This window comes from Mobula birostris, chromosome 22 (genome assembly GCF_030028105.1).
Source record: "Mobula birostris isolate sMobBir1 chromosome 22, sMobBir1.hap1, whole genome shotgun sequence".
NCBI lineage: Eukaryota > Metazoa > Chordata > Chondrichthyes > Myliobatiformes > Myliobatidae > Mobula > Mobula birostris.
The window spans coordinates 4,990,114-5,005,568 of record NC_092391.1 but is presented as its reverse complement, the minus strand read 5'-3'; the positions used below and the strand labels follow the sequence as shown (position 1 = coordinate 5,005,568).

At 41.2% G+C, this 15,455-nt stretch overlaps 1 protein-coding gene across 5 annotated transcripts in view; it reads right to left on the bottom strand.

Moving 5' to 3' along the window:
• The window catches only part of LOC140186475 (rab GTPase-activating protein 1), a 250,738-nt gene that overhangs the window by 166,537 nt on the left and 68,746 nt on the right, over positions 1-15,455 (bottom strand). For all 5 annotated transcript variants that reach the window (XM_072240791.1, XM_072240793.1, XM_072240794.1 and 2 more), the window contains 3 exons: positions 13,578-13,735; positions 7,546-7,656; positions 3,610-3,676 (listed from right to left, as the gene is read on the bottom strand). In XM_072240791.1, coding sequence (XP_072096892.1) covers positions 3,610-3,676; positions 7,546-7,656; positions 13,578-13,735 — 336 coding nt within the window. The remainder of the gene's footprint in view (positions 1-3,609; positions 3,677-7,545; positions 7,657-13,577; positions 13,736-15,455) is intronic.

Sequence of the window (15,455 nt, the reverse complement as noted above, 5' to 3'; positions counted from 1 at the left end):
ACATAAAGTGTAAAAGTGAGGCGAGAGTGGATATCGGACCGCTGGAAAACGATGTTGGAGAGGTAGTAATGGGGGACAACGAAATGACGGACCAACTGAATAAGTATTTTGCATCAGTCTTCATGGTGGAAAACACTAGCAGTATGGTGGAAGTTCCAGGTGTCGGAGGCACAAAGTGTGTTAAGTTACCATAAATAGAGAGAACATTCTTGGGAAACTGAAAGGCCTTAAGGTAGACAGGTCATCTGGACCAGATGGTGTACACCCCAGAGTTCTGAAAGAGGTGCCTGACGAGATCATGGAGACATTCGTAATGATCTTTCAAGAATCACTAGATTCTGGAATGGTTCTGGAAGACTGGAAAATGGAAAATGTCACTCCACTCTTCAAGAAGGGAGGGAGGCAGAAGAAAGGAAACTACAGGACAGTAAGTCTGATCTCTGTGGTTGGGAAGATGTTGCAATCGATTGCTAAGAATGTAGTTTTGGGGCATTTGGAGGCACATGATAAAAAAAAAGCTGAAGTCAGCATGGTTTCCTCAAGGGAAAATCTTGCTGACAAATCTGCTGGAATTCTTTGAAGAAATAACAAGCAAGACAGACAAAGGAGAATCGGTTGATGTTGTGTACTTGGATTTTCAGAAGGCCTTTGATAAGGTGCTACACATGAGGCTTCTTAACAAGCTATGAGCCCATGGTATTTAATGGAAAGATTCTAGCATGGATAAAGCAGTGGCTGATTGGCAGGAGGCAAAGAGTGGGAATAAAGGGAGCCTTTACTGGCTGGCTGGCTGCCAGTGACTAGTGGTTTTCCACAGGGGTCTGTGTTGGGACCGATTCTTTTTAGGTTATACATTAAACCAACTCTTCTTTACTTAAAAAATGCTTCACAGAATTCCCAAGTTATGGATTTTCTTTAAAAATCTCTCTGCATCCCAACATTTACACAAGAGAGTTCCTCAAAATTTAGAAATGCTTTGTTAATGAACCTATGTCAGACCTGACCAGTGACAGCTAATCAATTATGCCAGTTAAACCAATGTCTATTTTGGAGTTCCTTATTGGTGTAGGTCTAATGATAGTGTCTAACTATACTTTCCACTGTGCAGCAGTAACCATTGAAAAAAAAACTCACCACAACTTAAGTTTCCTGAGCTGACAAGTACCACACAGAAGGCTGCTTAGCAAGATAAGAGCCCATGGAATTACAAGGAAGTTACTAGCATGGGTGGAACATTGGTTGATCGGCAGAAAGCAGTGAGTGGGAATAAAGCGGTCCTATTCTGGCTGGCTGCTGGTTATTAGTGGAGTTCCACAGGGGTTGGTGTTAGGACCGCTGCTTTTGATGATGAATGTCAATGATTTGGACTATGGGATTAATGGATTCATGGTTAAATTTGTCGATGATACAAAGATAGATGGAGGAGCAAGTAGTGTTGAGGAAACAGAGAGCCTGCACACAGACTTAGATAGTTTAGGGGGCTGGGCAAAGAAGAGGCAAATTAAATACAATGCTGGAAAGTTTACGGTCATGCACTTTGGTGTCAGAAATAAATAGGCAGATTTAGATGGGGAGAGAATTCAAAATGAAGAGATGCAAAGGGACTTGTGAGTCCTTGTGCAGGATACCCTAAAGGTTAACCTCCAGGTTGAGTTGGTAGTGAAGAAAGCAAATGCAATGTTGCCATTCATTTCTAAAAGTATAGAATATAAGAGCAGGGATGTGATGTTGAAGCTCTATAGGGCACTCGTGAGACCACACTTGGAGTATCGTGTGCAGTTTTGGGCTCCTTATTTTAGGAAGGATATTTTGACATAGGAGAGAGTTCAGAGAAGATTCACTAGAATAATTCCAGGAATGAAAAGGTTACCATATGAGGAATGTCTGGCAGCTCTTGGGCTATGTTCCCTGGAGTTCAGGAGAATGGGGGGGGGGGGGGCGGGGGGGATCTCATAGAAACATTCCAAATGTTAAAAGGCCTGAACTGATTAGATACGGCCAAGTTATTTCCCATGGTAGGGGAGTCTAGGACAAGACTGCATAACTTTAGGGTTGAAGGACATCCATTTAGAACAGAGATGTGCAGAAATTACTTTAGTCAGAGGGTGGTAAATCTGTGGAATTTGTTGCCATGAGTGGCTGTGGAGTTCAGTCATTTGGCAGAGATAGATAGGTTCTCAATTGGCCAGGGCATCAAAGGGTATGGGGAGAGGGCAGGGGAGTTGGGATGACTGGAAGAATTGGATCAGCCATGATTGAATGGTCTAATGGTCTTAAGTACTGCCACAGTCCTCTCTCAAAAGACAGATTGGTGGGGAAAGAGGTGAAACAGGTAGGTGGGGGAGGCTGCACGGAGCTCCGGATGCAAGCTCTGAAGTGATGCAGTCTCCTCTACATTGGTGAGAGCTGACATAGATTAGCAGACTGCATTACTGAGCACCTCCGTGTCATCCACAAACAGATGGATCTTCGGGTGGTCAATCACTTTAATTCCTATCCCCATTCCGATTTCAACGTGCCGGTGAAGATGAAGCCACTCTCAGGATGATGAAGCAACACCTCATATTCCATCTGGGTAGTAGCCTCCAGCCTGATGGCTGTTCCAGTATTCCACCCTCCCTTTCCCAATTATGTACTCTGGCCTCTTAGCTCTGCTCACTCGCCTGTCACCTCCCCTGGTACGCCTCCTCCTTCCTTTTCTCCCATGGTTCACCATCCTCTATCAGATTCCTTCCTTCTCCAGCCCTTTACCTTTTCCATCTATCACCACCCAGCTTCTGACTTCATCTCCCCTCCCCCAAACACGTGGCTTCACCCATCACCTTCTAGCTTGTACTCTCTACCACCCCCCCACCTTATCCTGGCATCTTCCCCTTCCTTTCCAGTCCCGATGATGGGGCTGCCTGACCTACTGAGTTCCTCCAGGATTGTGTCTGTGTTGCTCAGACTTTCTACTCATACTGATAAAAGGCAAGAGTCCCAGATACCTGATGTTGCAGCAATTCCATATTTTTTTTATGTACCAGCGAATGAGGATGAGAGGACTCGTCACAGAGGTGTACAAGATAAGAGGGGCAGAACGAGTGGACAGTCAGAGATGCTTTCCCAGGGAGCAAATGGCTAATACAAGGGAGCATAATTTAAGGTGTTTGGAGGACACCTTAAGGTATCAGAGGCAAGTTGTTTTTTTTAAACAAAAGAGTGGTGGGTGCACGGAACGCCCTGCCAGGAGTGGTGGTAGATGCAGATACATGAGGAACATTTAAGAGACTCTTAGATAAGCACATGGATAAAAGAAAAAAAAAATTGGGGAGTTATGTGGGAGGGAAGGGTTAGATTGCTTGTAGAGTAGGTCAAAAGATTGGCTGAATATCACGAGTTGAAGGCCCTGTACTGTGCTGTCCTTTTCTATGTTTCTGTGTTCTAGTTCCCATAACCCTTGACTCTCCCAAAGACTAAAAATGGAAGGAAATACATATTACATCACTTTACCATGAATAATTTGGATAATATGAATTTAACATTCTTCAACTAAAACTATGCAGACTCTAGCTTTGTAAGGAGAAAAGCTAAACAAAAAGGGAGCTGCTTATTGAGCCAAAGTCTTACCAAATCCAACAGATGCATGTCACTGTTGCGGACATCTTTGCCTGGACTGAGAAGAAGGCCGAAACACCTTAAGAAAGAACACAACTAGAAATGTTAACACAATTATGGATAGATTAAATAATATTAACTACTAGTCCACTAATATTTACTTGCAATGTAATACTGTACAATTCAATAGAACAATTTTCACATGAATAAATGCACACTTGCTGTCAACTTTTCATAAAATGAATGAAATACAATAGATTCTGGTTAATTGTGCCATCAATCAGGCCAGTTGCTTATTTGGCCAACTCTTAAACAACAAAAATTGAGAAAATAGCCAAAATTTTCTTTGTTTATTTGGGACACTATACTACTTAATTAGGATAGGAGACTGTTGCCAAACAACTTCTGTCAGTCACATGCACTTGCATGGCCATTAGACATTACAGAGTGATTAGAGTGAACAGTTTTTAAATAGCGTCAGTTGCATGCGTTTTGTGTTCGAAAAGCAGTGATTTTGCTACTGATAGTTTGTGAGAAATAAGCAGTTAGACAATTCTGAACTGTTTTGTTCACTGTGTTTTCAAGCATTCAGATTGGAGATGCCAGAAATGGTCGGGAGTGAAAATTAAATGATTTCACTACTTCAGCAAGTTAGGTACTATGAAGAATTAAGGTACCAACAAGCATCTTCAATGTTACAATGAAAAAGATGACTTGGAGGATGCAATTGTCGAAAACATTGTATGAAGGCAGTCCATTATCTACATTGTCTACACTGATTTTGTTCATTTACAGTCAATCAGAAAAAAGCACATTAGTGTTCACTGGATGAATTCCTCTGTCCATAACTAATACAGTTTTATAGTACTGTAAGTAGTATTGATAGTGTTCTAATTTGCTCATTTTTCTTTTAAATACATAAGTTGTTACTCAGTTAAATGGTAGTTTGTCTTTTTGTAACTTTTTAACAATTTTCATGAAACCTCAGCTTAAATGAAGCAGCCGCTTAATTGGGCCAAAATGAACCAGTCCCGATACGGTCCAATTAACCGGAATCCACTGAGTTCAGTAAAATTTTAAACTCCTCAGATGTAATAAGAATTTGAAAGTGTGGTGAAAATTATTACAAAGCTGCCATAGGAAAGCAAAGAACCTGACAGTAATGCTGTGTTCATTCATTATGTGCCATGTCATATGATGCAGATGATCATAGTCTTTCCACGACCATGATTGTTCTTGGCAATTGTTCTACAAAAGTGGTTTGTCATTGCCTTCTTCTGGGGAGTGTCCTTACAAGAAGGGTGGCCCTAGGCACTATCAATACAGGTGTTCTCCCGCTTTCGAACGTTCACTTTATGACATTTCGCTTTTACAAAAGACCTACATTAGTACCTGTTTTCACTAACCGAAAGAGGACTTTCGCTTTTACGAGAAAAGATGCCCGCTTTAAACTTGTGTTTACCCTGAGAAAGACTACCATGACCATGAAGCCTTGCTCGGGCAGGTGTGTGCGCATGCGTGTACGTGCGCGTGCGTGACGTGTGTATGCGTGTATGTGCCGATTTTTTTTCTACAAATCTGTTTTGGCTCAATCTTCCTGATTCTGTTAAGTGAAACTACACTGTACATAATTATTTCTACTTTATATAAGCTGTGTATTTATCATATCATTCCTGCTTTTACCGCATGTTAGTGTTACTTTAGGTTTTGTGTGTTATTTGGTATGATTTGGTAGGTTATATTTTGGGTCTGGGAACACTCAAAAATTTTTCCCATATAAATTAATGGTAATTGCTTCTTCGCTTTACACCATTTCAGCTTACGGTTTCATAGGAACGCTCTACCTTCAGATAGCGGGGGAAATCTGTACTCTTCAGAGACTGCCTGCCTGGAGTCAGTGGTCACAGAACCAGGACTTGTGATATGCACCAGCTGCTCATACGACCATCCACCACCTGATCACATGGCTTCACGTGACCCTGGTCGGAGGGCTAAGCAGGTGCTACACCTTGCCCAAGGTGACCTGTAGGCTTGCCTTACACCCCCTTTGGTAGAGATGCATCTCCACCCCATCACCCTAATGTAGTATAGGAATCTAAAAAGAGCATGAAATATTTTGAGAAGATAACAATGGTAATAAGACTTAAATATAAGAGTGGTATTTGGGTACAACGGGGAATGATGAGAAAAGTTTAACGAAAACTATGAGGATTTCCACAAAACGATATCAAGTCTCAAGGGAAATAACTAAAGAGTTTCAATGTGCAATACAAAGGGGAAAAAAGTTTGGAAAGATTTAATGAGGACACGCACGTGGGAGGTATTTGTTGGTACAAGAAAGCAAGGTCAATTGTTGCGCTAAAGGTTCCAGTAACAAAATCACTGGATCTCTGCAAATTATTAGGACGTACTGCAGAATAGTAAGCTGAAACTAATAAACCAACCACTCAACAAATGTTCCCATAGTACTACACTGCCCCCTAGACTTCTGTTCCAACATCCAACTTCGGAACAAAGTGGAAATCATTTACAGATCAATATTGGGAAAAGGTAAATGTAGCTTAATAGATCTAAAGAATCCTGTTTTCCTCATTATTGACAGGCTTCTTCTTTGTTCCAGATGTTCTTTTCTTAACTTATGTTTAACTTTAAAAGTCTGTGTGTCAGAGAAAAGTGAAATAAAACAGGTCAGATGCAGCATTACCAAGACAACTGGTATGGTACAACACTATGCAGGAGTTAATGAGAAGCCCAGAGGTAATTCTTTTGCGAAATGGCATTTTACAGTTAAAGAAAAAGTTTAGGTATTAGACATAGATTTGGGGTGAAATTCTATATTCTTCTCTTGGAACACAATTTAATTTTAATTTTGACAAGGCCAAAGTAGGACCTATCCTGAGAGAAGTTTGCTGTGCAAAGCTCTCAACGCAAATCAGACTGGCTTATATTCTCTCACTGGTGCCAGTAAAAATGCTGCTCAAGAGTACAAGAAAATTGTCTAGATCCCAATTCTAAAAGATCAATTGTACCAAATCTCACAAAGAATCAAATGGGAGTTTTATTCCAACACCACAAACAAGAAATAATTCTCACAAGTATGAGGGTATAGATGCAATGTGGTATGTATGGGCCAGATCGAGGCAGCGGGGCTTGGGTCGAAGAGATAGAGAAACAAGCCAATGTTTGGCCATTGTGCAGTGGATTTGGAGCCAACTCAAAGCAGAGAACCGAAGTGAAGCAAACTGAGGCAGCTGGGACTATGCCCAAGAGTGGGGAAGAAGCCAGTGTTTGACCAAATTAAGTGCCAGGCCAGCTTGCAAAGGGCAGGTACAGGCCAAATCAAGCTGGCAGCTCCTGGGCCCAAAAGCATATCAAGGCAGCAGGGCCCAGGTCCGAGAGTAAGGAGCAATTTGCTGTTCAGCCGATTTAAGCGCTAGATCAGAATGAAAAGGTAAGGGTGTCAAGGCCGGAGTAGAGGGACAGGATGGCGTCAGGCTTGCTATTCAGTAAGGTTTACTTGTCTGCACTGAATTAAGGTTGTGGTCTGCAATAACAGCCCCCTGCATCGGTTGTGACTGGCTTCATGGCTGTGGACTCACTTCCGTTACCTTCAGTTCTGAATATTATTTGCTTATTATTATTGCTTGCACAATTTTTTTTCCCTGCACATCTTGTATTTGACGGTCTTCTTTCTAATGGGGATTATCTATTGGTTTCTTTGTTTTGTGGCTGCCTGCAAGGAGATGAATTTCAAGGTTGCATATAGTATACATACTTTGATAATAGAGTTCAGATATCAGCTATCACCTTAACAGATTTAAATGCACACCACCATGCCAAAACCAGAACAACAGGAAGTACTCTTAGAAGCAGAACAATTCCACAAGTTAATTATAGCTGAACATAACTATTTTATTAAAATAAAAATTTGCATTAACAGCTTAGTACCTTTCAATGATGAGCTCCTTGTTGGACACCTGCTGAACATATATTACAATCTTCTTCTCCACTCCCTGTCGGAGTTTGAAGCACTGCTTATCTTTATCTTTGGGGACTGCACTGTCAAACAAAATCCAAAAGAACGTTTTAATATCTCATGAATGCAACTTTAACACTTCACATCTCCTTGTTACACAGGAGGCGGCTATGCAGCCTGGCAAGTCTATGCTTGCTCTCAGTATTCACGTCTTTCCTCGAAGATGAGGGTTCCCACCTTGGGTTCCACAGACCCCTTGCTCAACAGTATGGTAAGTGCCATAAAAACAGTGGGAACCTCTGCTTAGAGAGGGCACAGCCTCAGAATAGAGAGACATCCCTTTATAACAGAGATGAGGAGGAATTTCTTTAGCCAGAGAGTGGTGTATCAGTGAAATTCATGGCCACAGATGGTGGGAGAGAGAAACACACACAAAATGCTGGAGGGTCTCACCAGGTCAGACAGCTTCTATGGAGAGGGATGAACAGTCAGTACTTCAGACAAGCTCTATGATGCTGTAACTGGCGCTGTGACTGTAACAGGCTACATGGCAGACACATGTAGCTTGCTTACTTGAACAGAGTTACCTTCACTTTCAATCAAGGTTAACAAGTGTTGCGTTTGTCTTAATTTTACTTAATGCTTCAATTAACTAACAGAGTGGATTCCAGTTAATTGGGCCATTGGTTAATCAGGACAGCCATTTATTTGAGAAAACTCTTAAAGAATAACTAATCGAGAAAATAGCCAGGACTCCCTTCACTTATTTGGGACACTATGCCACTTAGTTGGGACTGGAGATTTGCCAATCAGTTTCTAACCAGCATCAGTCGTGTGCACCTGTGTGGCTGTTAAGACACTACACCGTGGTTACAGCAAAGTTTTTAAATAGTGTCAGTTGCAGATATTTATGTTCAAAAGTCACTGATTCTTTTAAGTCACTGATAGCTGATGAGAAATAAGCAGCAAGATCATTCAGAACTGTTGTGCTCACTGCAGATTCAAGCTTGGAAATGCTAGAAACAGCCAGGAGTGAAACTGAAATGATTTCACTACTTCAGCAAGTTAGAAACTACAAAGAATTAAGGCATCACCAATTATCTTTAATGTTACAATGAAAATGAACTTCCCAGCTCTTCACTTCACCCCTCTCCCAGCCAGTTTCACCCATCACCTTGTGTTTCTCCTACCTCTTCCCATACTTTTTAACTCTACTCCGTCTTTCCTTCTCCAGTCCTGCTGAAGGGTCTCGGTCTGAAACATCAACTGTACTCTTTTCCATAGATGCTACCTGGTCTGCTGAGTTCCTTCAGCATTTTGTGTATGTTGCTTGGATTTCCAGCATCTGCAGATTTTCTCGTTTGTGCTTAAATAGATGCAAGGATTTTTTTGGTTCTCTTTAACTGCATTGAATTTTCTCTGACCAAAACATTTAAAGTTCTTTGAAAGACCTTTGACAGCAGCAAGCTGTAGGTGACAGGCCTCACGATCTGTCACTCACAGGCAGCTCAGCAGCAACAAGACATTCAAATCCACACACAAAGAACAGCAGCCTGAGACCAAAAGTAAATTGACAACAATCCCTCTCATATAGTCAATGCAATGTTTTTCCATTACTGTATTTCTTATTTTACATTGAAGAAAAAGAATTCTGAGGCTCATAATAATATTTCTATTTTCTTCCATGCTTAGGAAAGAAATCAAATTCAAAATGCATTCCAAAAGATATAAAAGTCATTAGCCTTATCTTTAGGTGCCAGGCAACATTTGCCAGGTACAAATCAAGATTTAGTTTCACTGGGAATACAAGATAAAGCAGCTTTGACATTTCCTAAGATGTATCCACTGAACAGTCAATACTTTGACAAGGATGTTAAATGATTCTTAACTTTGCTATTAACACTGATTATTTTTAGCTTTTGGCATTTGCAGCATTATAAATGAAATCTTCAAATATCTTAGGCACAGTGGTGATGGGGCAATGCAGAAAGGTAGAGAGAGGGAGATGGCCAAGATAAATCGCAACAAAAGAAATGAGAAATTCTTAGTTCACTTGACTGGGAGGTCGCAAGGAAAAGCAAGGAAACAAACTGAAATACAACAGTACAGCACAGGAACAGTCCCTTCAGGCCTCAATGTTGTGCTGAACCAAATTAACAATCAAATGGTCAACTAAACTAATCCACTATGTCTGCACAATATCTATACCCTTCCATGTTCCTCATATTCATGTGCCTAGCTAAGCTTCTCTTAGAAGTCCTTAATGCATCTGCCTCTACCACCACCCCAGGCAGCACATTCCAGGTACCCACCACTCTGTATTAAAAAAAAACCTGCCCCTCACATCTCCTTTGAAATTACCACCTCTCACCTTAAATACATGACCTCTGATATTAGACATTTCGACCCTAGGAAATAGACCACTTTCTTGGCAAAATGAAAAATGTGCTTTTAACCAAATTGCACTGATCCAAAAGCTTTTTGGTACCTCTTTAATATTATTAGCTAGTTTACCTTTGTATTCCATCTTTACCCTCCTAATAAGTTTTTAGTTGCTTTCTGGTGGTTTTTAAAAGCTTCCCAATCCTCTGGCTTTGATTTCTCTTGTTAGCCACAGTTGTGCTATCTTTCCTCTAGAATGCGTCTTCTTCTTTGGGATGTGTATATCCTGTGCCTTCCGAATTGCTTCTAGAAATTCCAGCCATTTCTGCTGTGCCGTCATCCCTGCCAGTGTTTTTTTCCCAATCAATTCTAGCCAACTCCTCTCTCATGCCTCTGTATTTCCCTTCACTCTAGTGTAATACTGATACATCAGACTTCAGCTTTTCCTTCTCAAATTTCAAGATGAATTCAATCATATTATGATCACTTGCCCCAAGGGTTCTTTTACTTTGAGCTCTCTAATCAATTCTAATTCATTACACAACACCTAATACAGATAGCAGATCCTCTAGTGGGCTCAACCACAAGCTACTCTAAAAAGGCATCTCGTAGGCAAACACAGCTCTCTCCCTCGTTAGAGAACTTGGGGGGGGGGAGGCGACGCAACAGATTTACCATCGCAAATCAGCAAGATGTTTTGTTATGCCTCACCTCTCGCTGTGAAAGGGAGACACCTCTCTTTCCCTTTATTAGGGACAGAGAGAGCCTGTGATATGACGAATCATCAGGAGAAGAATTAGTTTTTATTGTACTGCAGATCATGGTCTTTTGTTTTTAGGGGCTTTGCTATTGCTTGCTTGGTGGGTGAAGGTGCTGATGCTTTTTTTTGGTGAAAGTGGGGGAGGGGGAGGTTATTGCTTTGCCGTGGCTTGCGCTTGGGGGGAGGGGGTTCTTTGAGGTTCTAACATTTTTCCTGTCACTCATCTTTAGGGCACTCTTTTGTTTTCGTGAATGTCTGCAAAGAACAAGAATTTCAGGATGTGTACAGTATTGCATACATTTCTCTGATATTAAATGGAATGATTGAAACTATTGAACTATTAAAAAAAAATGAACCTGGGGATACTGATGGGGAATAAAATCATCTGACTAACGGGCATTGGCCTGGTAAACTGCAGTTAACCAGAATGGACAAGCAGCTTTTAGACTGTACATCAATCTTCACCCCCTGCCTAAAGGTTTCCATGATCATGAGGGAATGAGAATAAATACTGGTTTTCCAGTAAATCACCCAATTCCCGAAGTCAACTGTAACTGAAGGTACTGTAGCTCACAGGGAGTTACTATACACAGGCCATGTGTGGCTAGGCATAGCTCAAATACCATCTATAAATTTGCTGACGATACAACCATTGTTGGTAGAATCTCAGGTGGTGACGAGAGGGTGTACAGGAGTGAGATATGCCAACTAGTAGAGTGGTGCCGCAGCAACAACCTGGCACTCAACGTCAGTCAGACGAAAGTGCTGATTGTGGACTTCAGGAAGGGTAAGACGAAGGAACACATACCAATCCTCATAGAGGGACTGGAAGTGGAGAGAGTGAGCAGATTCAAGTTCCTGGGTGTCAAGATCTCTGAGGATCTAACCTGGTTCTAATATATCGATGTAGTTATAAAGAAGGCAAGACAGCGGCTATACTTCATTAGGAGTTTGAAGAGATTTGGGATGTTAACAAATACACTCAAAAACTTCTATAGTTGTACCGTGGAGAGCATTCTGACAGGCTGCATCACTGGCTGGTATGGAGGGGCTACTACACAGGACCGAAAGAAGCTGCAGAGGGTTGTAAATCTAGTCAGTTCCATCTTGGGCACTAGCCTACAAAGTACCCAGGACATCTTCAGAGAGCGGTGTCTCAGAAAGGCAGCGTCCATTATTAAGGACCTCCAGCACCCAGGACATGCCCTTTTCTCACTGTTACCATCAGATAGGAGGTTCAGAAGCCTGAAGGCACACACTCAGCGATTCAGGAACAGCTTCTTCCCCTCTGCCATCCGATTCCTAAATGGACATTGAATCTTTGGACACGTCACTTTTTTTAAAAAAAAATATACAGTATTTCTGTTTTTGCACGTTTTTTAAATCTATTCAATATACGTATCCTGTAATTGATTTACTTGTTTATTTTTTTCTCTGCTAGATTATGTATTGCATTGAACTGCTGCTGCTAAGTTACCAAATTTCACATCACATGCCAGTTGATAATAAACCTGATTCTGATTCCGATGTCAGTGAACCACCCCCCACCCCAAAAGAATAAAGCTCAAAAGAAGATATTAACCTTCTCCAGGACACTGGCCAAATGATGCACACATAGATATACATGCAGATATCCACACTCCATGTACAATTTTATACCAGAGTTTATTTTCCTTGTTTATAAATTTAAACCTGTTTTAAAATTATAAACAGAAGAGCTTAATTCAGATTTATTTACCATGTGTAATTGAAACATACAGTGAAATGCATCGTTTGCGTTAGCAACCAACAACACTATCTGTCGAAGTGCTGGTGTCACCACATATTCTGGCGCCAACACAGCATGCCCACCATGTTCAGCAGAACAATACAAGCAACAAGAACAGAATAACAGCAGAACAGGCCCTGGTCCTCCCTCCCACCCACAGACAGGCCTCCAACCCCAGGGAAGTCCATCTCCAGGACTCCAGCCACTGTGGACCAGCGGAGAACGCACCTCCAACTTCCCCAGCTTGTGATTCAGTGTGACTACCAACATCGTACTTTCCTTCCTCCCTCACTGAAATGAAGACTAGTATCAAGCATAGTGCAAAACAATTGCTGGGCACACCCAGGTCAGGCAACATTTTGTGGACCGAGAAATACTGTGGGGTGCTACGGTAGTGTAGTGGTGAGCGCAAAGCTATTACAACTTGGGGCGTTGGAGTTCTGAGTTCAGTTCTGGCGTCCTCAGCAAGTTTATACGTCCTTCCCGTGAGCGCATGGGTTTCCTCCAGGTGTTCTGCTATCCACCCACAGTCCAAAGATGTGCTGGTTAGTAGGTTAATTACCTTGTGATTAGGCTAGGGTTAAATAGGAGGGTTGATGTGCAGTGCAACTCTTTGGTCCTGTTCCTCACTGTATCTCAAAAATAAAATTAAGATTTTTTTTAAAAGTTGAAGACGGAGTGAAGGGTGTTAAGATGTTATATTGTTCCTCTCTTCACAGATGCTGCTGGCTGCTGACTGCTGATATTTCAGGCACTTCTTGTTTTATTTCAGATTTTCAGCATCTGCAGTTTTTTTATATTGTCATCTGATTTCAAACCCGTTTTAAACAAGAATTCCAAACAATTTAAAACTGCTCATTTAACTCTAGATTTAACAATCATCTTGCATCAAGGATGTTGCTACTTAAAGCAACACATTCTTTGCTTGCAAGAGCTTGAAACTGACTGTTCAAGTGGCACTGTGCATTTCCATAGCAAAGGGAAGCAGACCAACTCACACCTGTCCAAGGTTCCATCTGCAACCAGAAAGCAATTCTCAAACACCAAGTTTCTCAAAAAGGCTTTCAGCAAAGTACAAAAGCTTCACTGAGTACCTGAAGTATCCTTTACCGTCATCTTCTTTTATCTCCAAAGAGACAGTAAATATGAATATATCACTGTCTGGGGTTAATGCTGGTGGGTTCGCTGAGAGCGGCGTATGTTTTGCAGACCGTCGGAAGGCGGTGGCAAAGCTGTATAGTATACGGCTTACCTAAAATATGGATTGAAAGGAAATAAGTTAGCCACTGCAAGAGTCTGTATCAAAATTTTCAACCTAGGCTCACAGAAAGTTCACTGGAGCAGAGAAGAATGAGGAGAGATTTGATAGTGATATACAAAATTATGAAGGGTACAATGTTTACAGGCTTTTTTGCGTCAAATTGGGTGAGAATAGAACAAGCACAGTAAATTTATTATCAAAGTACGTATATGTCACCATATACCACCCTGAGATTCATTTTCTTGTTGACATTTAAAAGAAAACAAAGAAATACAGTAAAAGTTATGAAAATCTACAGGGGGAAAGGTGAAATATTCAAGGGGGGAACCCATTCATTCATGAGTTGTGCAGATGTGGAACGTGCTGCAAGCAGATGTAGTGGATGTGGTGTAACTGCAACATCTAAAAAAGTTTGGATAAGAGGTGTATGGAGTGTGATGGTCTTGGTGCAGGCAAATGAGACAAGGCACAATACCAGGCCAGCACAAAACAGATGGGTCAAAGGGCCTAGTTCTATACTAGGATGACATTTTGATTTTAACTGAATGCTCAAAATTTCAAAACTTTCCAGTGTGGAAACACCAATGTCCTGAACAGAAAATCCTACAAAGAGTAGTGTATATGGCCCAATCCATCACAGGTAAACCTTCCACACCGCTCAGCATATCTACATGGAGTGCTGTCACATGAAAGCAGCATCCATCATCAGGGACCCCAGGACATCCTCTCTTCTCGCTGCTGTCATCAGGAAGGTGGTACCGGAGCCTCAAGACTCACACCATCAGATTCAGAAACAATTACCCCTCAACCATCAGGCTCTTGAACCAGAGGGGGTAACTTCACTCGTCCCATCATTGATATGTTCCCACAACCTATAGACTCACTTTCAAGGACTCAATATCATCTTCGACATGTTTATTTATTTATTATTTTTTCCTCTTTTGTGTTTGCACATTTTGTTATGTTTGGACATTGGTTCCTTGGAAGTCCTGCTGGGTGCGGTCTTTCATTGATTCTATTATTACGTTTCTTGGATTCACTGTGTATGCCCACAAGAAAATGAATCTCAGGGGTGTATATGGTGACATATACTGTATGCACTTTGATAATAAATTTACTTTGAACAATTTTAAGTTTATATTTTATGAAATTTTTTTTTATCATTTTTGTCCTTCCGAAAATCTTTCCTTAAGAATTAGATAAAGTGATCTCACTACAAAGTTTGAAGTGCATGGAACGTAATGTTGAAGGTCCAGCAAGTAGCATCTGGGTTATATCATAGCCACAGGCATTAAAACATGCACACACACCTCTTTTTTTTCCTTGTAATAATAAAATCTAGGCTACATTTTATAGCAGCAACAAAGATTATTATTTTCCCTTTTCAACATGTTGTAAAACTTGGCAAGGACTTTGCCAGGACTTGAGAACCTGAGTTATAGGGAAAGGTTAGGGCTTAATTCCCTGGAGCATAGGAAAACAAGGGGAGATTTGATAGAGGTATATAAAATTATGATGGGTATAGATAGGGTAAATGCAAGCAGGCTTTTTCCACTGAGGCAGGGTGAGACTAGAACTAGATATCAAAGGTTAAGGGTGAAAGGTGAACAGTTTAAGGGCAACATGAGGAACTTCTTCACTCAGAGGGTGCTGAGTATAGAGTGAGTTGCCAGCAGAAGTGGTGGGTTCAGACTCAATTTCAACATATAGG